This window comes from Oncorhynchus kisutch, linkage group LG7, assembly GCF_002021735.2.
Source record: "Oncorhynchus kisutch isolate 150728-3 linkage group LG7, Okis_V2, whole genome shotgun sequence".
Classification (NCBI taxonomy): domain Eukaryota; kingdom Metazoa; phylum Chordata; class Actinopteri; order Salmoniformes; family Salmonidae; genus Oncorhynchus; species Oncorhynchus kisutch.
The window spans coordinates 24,603,893-24,618,117 of NC_034180.2; the positions used below are offsets into that span (position 1 = coordinate 24,603,893).

The following is a 14,225-nucleotide window of genomic DNA, read 5'->3' on the forward strand; positions in this document are numbered from 1 at the left end:
TATGTTTGTTGTATAGATATTACCAGTAGTCTGATCCCAGTCAGTAGCTTGATCCCAGGTATGTATGTGCTGTAGCCAACTCTTAACGACTACGATATAAGAGTTTGCTAAGGCATATACATTATGAGCCCAGGCTATGTTTCGTCAGAGATATATAGTATGTTTGACAAGCTATTTCTCTGTCTCCCTCATGCAGATGATCCTGACAGTGTACCTGAGTGATAGCCAGCAGATGCTGACAGAGGTGCCCATCACCCCAGAGACCACTTGTAAGAATGTGGTTGAGTTCTGTAAGGAGGCCGGAGAGAACGTGTGTCACCTGGCTGAGGTCTGGAAGGGAAAAGGTAAGGGATGCTTTCATCTTTAGCCTCTGACCTCTAACCTATTTTACACTGACTGACTGGTGTTGAGCTGTGTCACAAGCTCTAAATGCACTGAGCAAAGTGACAAGTTGAAAATCTTAGCTTTACAGATATTTAGCAAAGCACTGTATTTTTTATCATTTGTCTCTGCTTCATGACTTTCTTAAAATTAACTTATAGTGATTTCTTCCAAGTTTTGCATGAATCTATTCAACTGAATGTCTTGATATACAGTGCCTTAACTTTTTTGACATTTTGTTGTGTTGCAAACTGGGAATAAAATGTATTTAATTGTCTTTTTTTTGTCAACGATCTACACAAAATACTCTAATGTCAAAGAAACATTCTTATATTTGTAAAAGAAATATGAAAAATAAAACACTAATATATCTTGATTCGATAAGTATTCAACACCCTGAGTCAATATATGTTAGAATCACATTTGTCAGTGATTACAGCTGTGAGTCGTTCTGGGTGAGTCTCTAAGAGCTTTCCACACCTGGATAGCAATGATCAACATTTGGCCATTTATTCTTTTCACAATTCTTCAAGCACTGTCAAATTGGTTGTTGATCAGTGCTAGACAACACATTTTCAGGTCTTGACATAGATTTAAATCAAAACTGTAACTCGGCCACTAAGGAACATTCACTGTCTTCTTGGTAAGCAACACCTGTGTAGATTTGTGTTTAAGGTTATTGTCCTGCTGAAAGGTGAATTCATCTCCCAGTGTCTGGTTGAAAGCAGACTGAACCAGGTTTTCCTCAAGGATTTTCCTTGTGCTTATCCTGAAAAACTCCCCAGTCCTTAACGATTACAAGCAAAACCATAACATGATGCAGCTACCACTATGATTGAAAATATGGAGAGTTACTCAGTAATATGTTGTTTTGGATTTGCCCCAAACATAACACTTTGTATTCAGGACAAAAAGTGAATTGCTTTGCAATTTGATTTGCAGTATTACTTTAGTGCCTTGTTGCAAACAGGATGCATATTTTTGAATATTTTTTATTCTGTACAGGCTTCCTTCTTTTCATTCCACAAGGATTGTGGAGAAACTACAATGTTGTTGATCCATTCTCAGTTTTCTCAGATCACAACCATTTAAACTCTTTAAAGTCATTATTGGCCTCCTGAGTGGTTTCCTTTCTCTCTGGCAACTGTGTTAGGAAGGACACCTGTATCGTTGTAGTGACTGGGTGCATTAATACACCATCCAATGTGTAATTAATGACTGCACTATGCTCAAAGGTAATTCAATGTCTACTTTTTTTTACCCATCTACCTAAAGGTGCCCTACTTTGCAAGGCATTGGAAAACCTCCCTGGTCTTTGTGGTTGAATCCGTGTTTGAAATTCACTGCTCGACTGAGGGACCTTACAGATAATTGTATGTGTAGGGTACAGAGATGAGGTTAGAAAATAATGTTAAACACCCAGCATGAGTCCATGCAACTTATTATGTGACTTTTTAAGCAAAGTTTTACTCCTGAATCTATTTATTCTTGTCATAACAAATGGGGTTGAATGCTTACTAACTCAAGACTGCTTTTCATTTGTATTAATTTGTAACAGTTAATAAAGTATTGTGTGTAGGCCAGTGACCAAAATATCTCAATTTAATACATTTTAAATTCAGGCTGTAACACAACAAAATGTGGAAACAGACATTGACAGCCAGCCATCATTGAGAAATTTTACTTGGCTAATGACCCTCTCCCCTCCCTTAACAAAAGCAGTGGTGGTCTGCCCCTGACATACAACAATGATGTTTTTGTCTCAGGCAGCCTGTACGTCCCAGACAGACAGTGAGGCGGGATAGAAAGTGGGTCAGGATGTCTCTCTGTGACCCTCCAGGCTTTACACACATAGCCTGTGGGCCTGTCCTCACGTAGAAATAGAATTACTGGAACAGAAAAAGCACCTCAGACCACAGCAGTTTTGTTTTTGAAGCTCAGACCGCAGACAGCAATTTGACAATACACTCATGGGTACACTCAATATGGCCGCCGGTCCACCCATTACAGAATGTTGACTTGAATGGAATCGTAATTCTATTTCACTGTTTTCACAGCCCCAACCCGGCTGCACAGGCCAGGGAGCGCATGAACACATGCCCTAGTGAGGGAACATAGAGTAGCTAGCTACAGTGTCAATAAGGTTGTCCTGACTTTCATAGGTTCTTTACTGAAGACAGGTATTTCTCTTCATCGCGACCCAATACAGTGCGTCAGTGCCAGAGTATAGCTGTGGGGACTTATGTGGTTTATCCTATTCTATTAATAGAAAATACTTAGTTAATCTCTAATGATGATCAGGGCTGAGGGGCAATCAACCCACCGTATCACTTTACAATCACCAATAGATAATTACCCAAGTCTATGTGTCTAACTACAACTCCTGTTTTCTTCTCCCTCCCATAGAGTGATCCTCTCATTAGTGTTGTATATATTATAATTATGTTATAACTTTGTCCTCCTTGTCCTCCCCAGAGAGAGTGATCCCCTTTGACTACCTGATGTATGAGCACCTGCAGAAGTGGGGTTCTAGGAGGATGGAGGTCAGGTTCTACCTGAGACACGAAGACTTCCCCTCAGAGAGCAGAAACCAGGGTGGGTGACTGGCCCTCACCAGGCCTGGTGCCAGATCTGTTTATGCTCTTGCCAACACCATTGCTGTCATTATCAAGCCAAATATGACAATGAGTGACATGGAGTTATAACAGCACATTTAGGCTTGACCCATGGCTTAGGCTACATCTTAAATGGCACCCTATTCCCTGTATAGTATGCTACCTTTGTACCCGAAGTGAAACTATTCATTATAGAGTGCATTACTTTTGGCCAGAGGCACCCTATTCCATATAGAGTGCACTACTTTTGGACAGAGGCACCCTATTCCATATAGAACATAGGGTGCCATTTCTGACACAGACTTATTCTGTTTCTCAGTTAGCTAGTAACATATCAGATAACATAAACCAGACATTCACTGAGAAGCCATTATCATAAGAAGGTTGTCATGAAAAGCAGTATGTGCTCTCAATTCTGGAACAGCTCAATGTTTGTGTCCCAAGTGGCACCCTATTCCCGAAATACCGCACTACCCATAGGGCTCTGGTCAAAAGGACTCAAAAGTAGTGCACTATAAATGGAATAGAATGCCATTTGGGACTTACTCTGTACTTTTGTTTTGTTTCTCTGAACAGGAAGGTGTGTTTCTGTTTTGACTCCGGAGTTCCTGTTAGAGCTCTCAATCATGTTTTTCCATGACACATAACTGGCTCTGTCTGTCCCTTTCCACGTGGCTGAGTGTTTGCGTGCGTGTGTGTGTGATGGCTCTGTATGGTTGGCCTGCCTGCCTGCCTGCCTGACTGACTGGCTTTTATGTAACTAATCTCTTTTGTGGCTAATTGGTCTCCTCGCCTGTGACCTCCTCTGACCGGTGCACCTGAGATGGATCAGAGAGAGAGAGACACCCAGGCCTGCAGGGTTAAGGAGGGTGGAGGCCTGACCAGGGGTGGAGGGCAGGGGGCTGGTGCCTGACTGGGACCTGACCAGGCGTGGAGGGCTGGGGAACTGGGGCCTAACCAGGGGTGGAAGAAAGGCCTGGGAAGTTGGAACTAGCCTTAAGTAAAGAGAGGAGCTTACCGCTGTTCACTAGTTCTTATCATGTTAGCTATCTATACTGTAGACTGACTTCCTGAGAGGGGAGGATAAGGTATCAGAGGCTCCCAGCCCACCTTCAAACAGAGTGAGGGGGAGGTACAGTCAAGGCAAGAGAAATCCAGCCATGTGGAACATGCTACAGATGTAGGATCTTAATTTGATTACCCTGTTGCAGGAGAACATTTCTAATTACAGGCCTGCCTGGTGGGCATTGCAATGAGGACAGGTCTGGCCCATTGAGGTTGAAGTCAAGTACAGAGAAACCCCTGCCTGGGGGTTATTGTACTGTAATTAGCACAAGTCGGCCCATTGAGGTTGAACATGTTAAAGCCCTGCCTGGGGGATAATGAGGACTGGGCCATTAACGTTGAACCTCCTATAGCCCTGCCTGAGGGGCATTGTAATGAGGACCGGCCCATTGAGGTTGAGGTATTTGCAGCTGACTGACAGGATTACCCACATAGTGATTCAGGCCCAGGATTTAGGGAATTAAACATCTAGCTATTTATAGATGACACAGTTGGGGGGGGGGGGCTGTTTCACCAAAGAGAATAGAGAGTCCAGAACACTGGACTGAGTGCCTGAGGGAGGGACGGTTGGGTAAACGAACCGTTTGGGATCACACGGTTAAGGACAAACGCCCCTCCCTTATGACTCTGGACTGGAGTCGCATGGCACAGCGCGCCGGCCCAGTGGAGAACCAACCAATGATAATTAGACTTAATACTGGATCCTGGACAGCTCTGGCTCAGTGTTTGGACTCATTAGACCAGATCACTATCTGAATGAGGACTCCGTGGGGGCTGTACTATACTGTACCGCGCCGGGCATCTGCTCTTATCCAGTGTGTGACAGGGGAGTTTGGAAGTTGGTTAGGAGACCGCAATGCAGTGAGTTGTCCTAGAAGGTATGGCTGTGGTGATAGTGATCAGACTCGTGATAGATTTGTCCTGGGCTGTATCCTGAAGCAATTGTTATCCTGTGTAGTAGGTGTAATGTCAATGTAATTTTGTTAGGAATGCGTTTTTCTCCTCATGATTGGTAGACCTCTGTGTTTCATTATTGAGTCATGTGTGATCTAGATTCTTGATTGGTCATTGTAATCTATATTATTAACTCTGTACTGCTCTACTGTGTTAGTGACTAGTTATTTGCACTGTTGTCTGATGTAATGTCCTTCTTTGCTATTCAGGGAGACAGCTCTCTCAGGACCAGTCCAGCCAAGGCAGTAGAGGGAGCTCAGACCAGCCTTGTGAGGACAGGGTAAGTCCTCATAACACAACACACACACACAAATGCACACATTCACACACTGCAGTAAACAAACACACTTCCTGGCATAATGCCTGCCTGCTCATTAGGTTTGTGAATGGGAAGGAAAGCTGTATGGCATCATGATTTAGCATTTCAAGTCTTAATAATTCCTATCCATAGGGGCAAAAACTATGTTTTTACTGTAATACCAAGGACTTCCTCGGTCACTCTCTTTAAGAGATTTTCTTAGTGGGTCTTTAACTGTGAGAGAGAGGCAGAGAGTGCATTGCTGTGTTTGTGTGTGTGTGTGTGGGTGTGTGTGTGTGCTCGATTGTGCGACTGTAGGTGTGTGTGTTGGTGTGCTCAAGTAAGTGTGTGTGTGTGTGTGTGTGTGTGTGTGTGCGTGTTAGATTGTGCTCGAGTGAGTGTGTGTATTAGAGTGTGTGTGTGTGTGTGTGTCTGTTGTTGTTTGTAGAGTACAGAGGATTAGAAGAAGGCTTAGTGACAGGCATGATTACAGTTCCCTCAGAATTTGTCCATGTGAAAACAGGAGATAAAGCTCAACTTACTACGGTCTGGCATCTCTGACCCAGGCTGGAATCCTGACTGCTTTCTTTGGCTATTATTTTTGTGTCACATATCAACAATTTCCCCTAGATGCTGTCCCCAGGCAGTGCTCAAAAGCAATTGCATTTAGTTTCACAGTTTATGATCTGAGATACTCATCTGTCACTCAAATGTTCGCTTATGTCCTTCATTGACAGCCATTTGGTTAAGGGCTTGTAAGTAAGCATTTCACGGTAAGGTCTACACTTGTTGTATTCGGTGAATGTGACAAATAAAGTTTAATTTGATTTGAGTTACATGCGAACATCTTCAAGTTCAGATTCCGCCATGAATGTATTAAAAGACGCAGATAACTTAGAATATAATTTATCCTAGTAACTTAACACGTTTAGCGACAGTGCATCTACCTTTAGTTGAGTGCTTTTATTCAGGACTGGTTCTCTTAGTCAGTCCTGATGGATTACAACAATCTCATGAAATAATTGTTTTAAGATAATTTGAGGGGGGCTGATTCTCACTGTGGTGTGTGTGTGTGTGTGTGTGTGTGTGTGTGTGTGTGTGTGTGTGTGTGCTCGCGCTGAGGTTACAGTTACTGGGGTGGGGTTACTGTAAATACACTACATAACCAAAAGTATCTGGACACCTGCTCGTCGAACATCTCATTCCAAAATTATAGGCATTAATATGGAGTTGGTCCCCCCTTTGCTGCTATAACAGCCTCCACTCTTCTGGGAAGGCTTTCCACTAGATGTTGAAACATTGCTGTGGGGACTTGCTTCCATTCAGCCACAAGAGCATTAGTGAGGTTGGGCACTAATGTTGGGCAAAAAGGCCTGGCTCTCAGTCGGCGTTCCAATTCATCCCAAAGGTGTTCGATGGGGTTGAGGTCAGGGCTCTGTGCAGGCCAGTCAAGTTCTTCCACACTGATCTCGACAAACCATTTCTGTATGGACCTCGCTTTGTGCACGGGGGTTTCATGCTGAAACAAGAAAGGGTCTTTATCCAAACTGTTGCCACAAAGTTGGAAGCACAGAATTGTCTAGAATGTCATTGTATGCTGTAGCGTTTAGATTTCCCTTCACTGGAACTAAGGGGCCTAGCCCAAACCATGAAAAACATCCTCGGACCATTATTCCTCCTCCACCAAACTTTACAGTTTACAGTTGGCACTATGCATTGGGGCAGGTAGCGTTCTCCTGGCATCCGCCAAACCCTGATTCATCAGACTGCCAGATAGTGAAGTGTGATTCATCACTCCAGAGAACGCTTTTCCACTGCTCCAGAGTCCAACGGCGGCGAGCTTTACACCACTCCAGCCGACGCTTGGCATTGCACATGGTGATCTTAGGTTTGTGTGTGGCTGCTCGGCCTAGGAAACCAACTTCATGAAGCTCCCAATGTACAGTTCTTATTCTGACGTTGCTTCCAGAGGCAGTTTGGAACTCAGTAGTGAGTAGTTCCAACTGAGGACAGACGATTTTTACGTGCTACGTGCATCAGCACTCGGCTGTCCTGTTCTGTGAGCTTATGTGGCCTACCACTTCGCGGCTGAGCCGTTGTTGCTCCTAGACGTTTCTACTTCACAATAACAGCTCGCACAGTTGACCGGGGCAGCTCTAGCAGGGCAGACATTTGACGAACTGGAAAGGTGGTATCCTATGACGGTTCCACGTTGAAAGTCAATCATTAAAGCCATTCTACTGCCAATGTTTGTCTATGGAGATTGCATGGGTGTCTGCTGGATTGTATATACCTGTCAGCAATGGGTGTGGCTGAAATAGCCAAATCCATTCTTTTGAAGGCGTGTCCACATACTTTTGAATATATAGTGTATAAATAATATGCCATTTCGCAGACACTTTTATCCAAAGCAACATTTATGTATGGTTGGCCACAACTGGAATCCTGACATTGCAAGCGCTATGATCTAGCAACTGAGACACTCAGGACTACTGTTAATTGATAACATGTAGCATGATGTCTCTTTCTGATCAAGGGGCACTCAAGCTGCAACCCATGGGCTTGTCGTGGTTGGCTGTCAGTGGTTTCGTTTAAAGAAAAAAATGGTACTTTAATAGTCTACTGTACTATGTTGATTCTTAGCAATCTCATATCTCTCTGTGCGTCATTGTCTTCACAGGGTGGAGTAGTTCACTGCCAGGAAAGTGTGTGTCTTGTCATTTATATGTAGGCCAACTCAATCCAAGCGATAATTTTTTTAAATGGAGATTGGAGATTTGAACATCCTTTGATCTTTTTATGGGTTTTCAGTCAGTATAGGTAGATGTTAGGGGAGAGACAATGAAGGATGAATGACCGGTAGGAAGGGCTAAGCCGAGACCTGAACCCTGTGGATGGGCATATGTGGTCCAGAGTCTAGAGCGTTACAACTTGACCAGACTGAAAGTTGAAAGTTCAGTGTGGAGACAGAGGCAACTTTAGGAGAAACAGAAGTTGCCTACGCCAGCACACTGTGCTGATCTCATTGTCTGTCAGTGTCTTTCCCTCCTCTTCTTTATCCTCCCTCTCTATGTCTCTCTGTATGTTCATTTCCTTCCTCTCTTTCTCCTAGACATGAGGTGTGCTGCCTCCACCCTCACATGCTCCTGCTACTGGATGTGTTGTAAGGGAGTGAGCTGTGGCTACAACAGAGCAAGGCTCAGGCAGCAGTGGTTGGGTGGACCCTTATGGCTGACATGACACTGACACCTTGTGTGTAATTATAGAAATAGGGAATACGTTTGATTATGTCAAAACAGGTCAAGGGTTTGTTGATAAAGATTATTATCTGCTCTTTTTCCATTGTATATTTTTTTTTGGCGGGGCGGGGGAATCAAAATTAAAGACAGTTTAGGTGTCATAATGATTAGGTCCTTAGAATTGGGATTTGTGTGTGGAGCAAGCAGCAACTGAATCAGTTTCATTTATGTTTGAGACTGACTCTGAGGTTCTACTGAGCATCACATTTATTATGCAAGAAGTGTATCTGTATTTCTGAGATCACAGCCATTTTAGAATATGATGCATGAAAGCGCTGGAATGATTGGCTGGTTTTGTTCCCCCTAAATTTCCATTATGTGCATTATCAGGAGGGTCCCAGTACCTGTCCGGGAGACAGCTGTGGCGCAGAGACTTTATGGCAGCAGGAGCCTGGGAAAGGGAGGGGATGTTCTCGTGCTGCAGTCCGGCTCCAGCAGCATAGAGAGGAGAGGAGGAGCGAGAGAGGGAGAGTGAAAAGAACTGCTGGCACGTCAAAATTGGAACAAATCCCTCACAGGGGAGAAAAACTTACGCAGTCACAAAGTCACGTCAGCGACGAAGAATGGGCGCTTTTATACATGTTTGAGATGTTCTTATAGCCAACGTACATTTTTTTTCAAGGTAGCTAGTGGTGTTTGTCGTATGAACATATAGTGTGACCCATTACTCTTCAGGCTAAATGGATGTGACAACTATACCGGTCCATCTCATCCCGACTGAGTCACGGACTTGATTTGCCCTCTCTGTTTACTGAATGCGCACGCTGGTTTACATGTTCTAACGTGACACGAGGGGAATAACAAACCGTGCTCCTTGAGCCATAGGAAGAGACTCGTAAATCACCGCATCGGACAAGTGCGAAAGTTGCGATAGGAATCGGTGCATTGTCATTCATTGGCGCGGTGACCGGGGCTACGTTTACTAGATGAGTAGAGGAACGATTTGAATGAAAAAAATGGAGTGGAAACATGTTGAGGCTGTACAGGAATTTACAGTTGAAGGACAATGCAGCAAAATTAAGGTGCGATCTTGCAGAATTACCTGGGACGCCCACCAGGTAATAAAACCAATTTAAATTAGATCTCTTTGATGTTTTGTCATGGTGTAAAGTTTCTCGGGCAGGTCACATATTGTCTGCCTATATGTTTTCATGTGTTTTTATTGGTTTGTATAGCATTTCATTGTATGCCATATATGCTATAAAGGCTAGGAATGGTACCATAAGGCATGCATAAAAAGCTAATAATATAATTTATTTTATTTTATTTTATTTAATCTTTACATAACTAGGCAAGAATAAAGATATGCCCAAATCCCTGATGATTAGGCTATTACATGGTTCAATATTACAATTTTTCTGGATTTTACTGATCATGCAATAAGTCATAATTGCATAATTAAACGAATTATTGTCAAATGGCACTGATTTTAAATATAGCTGCCCGTTAGTGTGTGTAATTGAAATATGTAAGACATGTTTTATAGCCTACATCTTTTTCTTTAGGATCCCCATTCATGTGGGGTGTGATTAAAACTACATATGATTTAAGCTAGTGCTATAGTCATACCTATGATGACGATGAGACAGCCTATAGGGAGGAGGTCAGAGACCTGGCAGTGTGTTGCCAGGACAACAACCTCTCCCTCAATGTCAGCAAGACAAATGAGCTGATTGTGGACTACAGGAAACATAGGGCCAAGCACGCCCCCATTCACATCGACGGGGCTGTAGTGGAGCACACAACCAACACAGTCGTGAAGTGGGCACGACAATACCTCTTCCCCTTCAGGAGGCTGAAAAGATTTGGCATGGACCCTCAGAATCTTAAAAAGTTATACTGCTGCACCATTGAGAACATCTTGACTGGCTGTATCACCGCTTGGTATGGCGACTGCTTGGCATTCGACAGCAAGGTGCTACAGAAGGTAGTGCGTACGGCCAAGTACGTCAATCACTGTGGCCAAACTCCCTGGCATCCAGGACCTCTATACAAGGGGGTGTCAGAGGAAGGCCCTAAAAATGGTCAAAGAGTCTAGCTACCCAAGTCATAGACTGTTTTCTCTGCTACCACATGGCTAGCGGTACCAATGCTCTGGAACCAACAGGACCCTGAACAGCTTCTACCCAAAGCGTTAAGACTGCTAAATAGTTAGTTAAATAGTCAACCAAATAGCTACCCGGACTATCTGTATTGACCCTTTTGCACTAACTTTTTTGACTCATCACATACTGCTGCTACTGTTTACTATCTGCCACTTTATTCCTAGTTATAAACTCAGCAAAAAAAGAAACATCCTCTCACTGTCAACTGCATTTATTTTCAGCAAACTGTGTAAATATTTGTATGAACATAACAAGATTCAACAACTGAGACATAAAGTGAACAAGTTCCACAGACATGTGACTAACAGAAATGGAATAATGTGTGCCTAAACAAAGGGGGGGGGGGGGGTCAAAATCCACCAGCCACCAGCTGCATTAAGTACTGCAGTGCATCTCCTCCTCATGGACTGCACAAGATTTGCCAGTTCTTGCTGTGAGATGTTACCCCACTCTTCCACCAAGGCACCTGCATGTTCCCGGACATTTCTTGGTGGAATGGCCCTAGCCCTCACCCTCCAATCCAACAGGTCCCAGACGTGCTCAATGGGATTGAGATCTGGGATCTTCGCTGGCCATGGCAGAATACTGACATTCCTGTCTTGCAGGAAATCATGCACAGAATGAGCAGTATGGCTGTGACACATCGCCCTAGACCATGACGGACCCTCCACCTCCAAATTGATCCCGCTCTGAGTACAAGCCTCAGTGTAACCTCCAAATTGATCCCGCACTGAGTACAGGCCTCAGTATAACGCTCATTCCTTCGATGATAAATGCGAATCCGACCATCACCCCTGGTGAGACAAAACCGCGACTCGTCAGTGAAGAGCACTTTTTGCCAATCCAGTCTGGTCAAGCGACGGTAGGTTTGTGCCCATAGGCGACATGGTTGCTGTTTTAGGGGTCTCACAATACAGACATTGCAATTTATTGCCCTGCCCACATCTGCAGTCCTCATGCCTCCTTGCAGCATGCCTAAGGCACGTTCATGCAGATGAGCAGGGACCCTGGGCATCTTACTTTTGGTGTTTTTCAGAGTCAGTAGAAAGGCCTCTTAGTGTCCTAACTTTTCATAACTGTGACCTTAATTGCCTACCGTCTGTAAGCTGTTAGTGTCTTAACGACCATTCCACAGGTGCATGTTCATTAATTGTTTATGGTTCATTGAACAAGCATGGGAAACAGTGTTTTAACCTTTTACAGTGAAGATCTGTGAAGGTATTTGTATTTTTACGAGTTATCCTTGAAAGACAGGGTCCTGAAAAAGGGATGTTTCTTTTTTTGCTGAGTTTATGTACAGTACCTATAAAAAGTTTGGACACACCTACTCATTCAAGGGTTTTTCTTTATTTTTACTATTTTCTACATTGTAGAATAATAATGAAGACATCAAAACTATGAAATAACACATTTGGAATCATGTAGTAAACAAAAAAGTGTTAAACAAAATGTATTTTATATTTGTTTGCTTCAATGACAGCTTTGCACATGCTTGGCATTCTCTCAACCATCTTCATGAGGTAGTCACCTGGAATGCATTTCAAGTAACAGATGTACCCTGTTCAAAGTTAATTTGTGGAATTTCTTTCCTTCTTAATGAATTTGAGCCAATCAGTTGTGTTGTGACAAGTTAGGGGTGGTATACAGAACATAGCCCTATTTGATAAAAGACCAAGTCCATATTATGGAAAGAACAGCTCAAATAAGCAAAGAGAAACTATTTTAAAACTACTTTACTTTAAAACATGGTCAGCCAATCTGGAAAATTTCAAGAACTTTGAAAGTGTAGTCGCAAAAACCATCAAGCGCTGTGATGAAACTGGCTCTCATGAGGACTGCCACAGCAAATGAAGACCCAGAGTTACCTCTGCAGCAGAGGATAAGTTCATTAGAGTTACCAGCCTCAGATTGCAGCCCAAATACATGCTTCACAGAATTCTAGTAACAGACACATCTCAACATCAATTGTTCAGAGGAGACCGTGAATCAGGCCTTCATGGTCAAATTGCTGCAAAGAAACCACTACTAAAGGACACAAATAATAAGAAGAGACTTGCTTGGCACCAGGAAAAACTAGTAATGGACATTAGACTGGTGGAAAACTGTCCTTTGTGGTTCCCACCGTGCAGCATAGAGGAGGAGGTGTGAAGAGGTGTGGTGATGCTTTGCTGGTGACACTGTCAGTGAGTTATTTAGAATTCAAGGCACACTTAACCAGCATGGCTACCAAAGCATTCTGCAGCAATACGCCATCCCATCTGGTTTGCGTTTGGTGGGAGCATCATTTGTTTTTCAATAGGACAATGACCCAACACACCTCCAGGCTGTGTAAGGGCTATTTGATCAAGAAGGAGAGTAATGGAGTGCTGCATCAGATGACCTGGCCTCCACAATCACCTGACCTCAAACCAAATTAGATGGTTTTATCGCAGCGTGAAGGAAAATCAGCCAACAAGTACTCAGCATATGTGGGAACTCCTTCAAGACTGTTGGAAAAGCATTGCAGGTGAAGCTGGTTGAGAGAATGCCATAGTGTGTAAAGCTGTCATCAAGGCGAAGTGTGGACATTTAAGAATCTCAAATATAAAATATATTTTGATTTGTTTATGTCACGCCCTGGTCGAAGTATTTTGTGTTTATCTTCATTTATTTGGTCAGGCCAGGGTGTGGCATGGGTTTTTGTATGTGGTGTGTATGTATTGGGATTGTAGCTTAGTGGGGTGTTCTAGTTAAGTCTATGGCTGTCTGAAGTGGTTCTCAATCAGAGGCAGGTGTTTATCGTTGTCTCTGATTGGGAACCATATTTAGGCAGCCATATTCTTTGAGTGTGTCGTGGGTGATTGTCCTTAGTGTCTTGATGTCCTTGGTCTGTGTGTATGTGCACCAGTATTAGGCTGTTTCGGTTTTCGTTACGTTTATTGTTTTGTAGTGTTTGTAGTTAGATTCGTGTTACGTTTGTTGAATAAACATGGATCGCAATCTACACACTGCATTTTGGTCCGACTCTCCTTCACCACAAGAGAACCGTTACAGTTTAACCCTTTTTTGGTTACTACATGACTCCATATGTGTTATTTCATGGTTTTGATGTCTTCACTATTATTCTACAATGTAGAAAATAGTGAATATAAAGAAACACCCTTGAATGAGTAGGTGTTCTAAAACTTTTGACCGGTAGTGTAGGTGCACAGGTCAAAAGAAATTTGATTAATCAAGGTGACAGACATTGACATATTAAATTCCTCCTTGCACACTCTTGCCTGCATTTATCTGATCTACAGTGTAATCATTAGTCCAACAGTTGCAAACGAGAGTTTCTGTTGGACAAATTTAGGAATGTTTATCCCCGTTTTGTTCTGTTTACTTCCGTTAAAATCTCTTGAAGCTAGGGGGCACTATTTCTATGTTTGGAGAAAATAACGTTCCCAAAGTAAACGGCCTATTTCTCAGGACCAGATGCTAGAATATGCATATAATTGACAGATTAGGATAGAAAACACTCTAAAGT

At 43.1% G+C, this 14,225-nt stretch overlaps 1 protein-coding gene across 17 annotated transcripts in view; it reads left to right on the top strand.

Moving 5' to 3' along the window:
- LOC109894358 (apoptosis-stimulating of p53 protein 1) overlaps nt 1–14,225 on the top strand; it is a 44,473-nt gene that overhangs the window by 10,012 nt on the left and 20,236 nt on the right. For 15 of the 17 annotated variants that reach the window (XM_020487792.2, XM_031828724.1, XM_031828725.1 and 12 more), the window contains exons 2-4: nt 197–344; nt 2,857–2,976; nt 5,225–5,295. In XM_020487792.2, the coding sequence (XP_020343381.1) occupies nt 197–344; nt 2,857–2,976; nt 5,225–5,295 (339 nt within the window). Of the gene's footprint in view, nt 1–196; nt 345–2,856; nt 2,977–4,879; nt 4,940–5,224; nt 5,296–9,117; nt 9,671–14,225 lie in introns of those variants that run through there. The other 2 variants (XM_031828728.1, XM_031828727.1) reach the window with 2 other exon arrangements.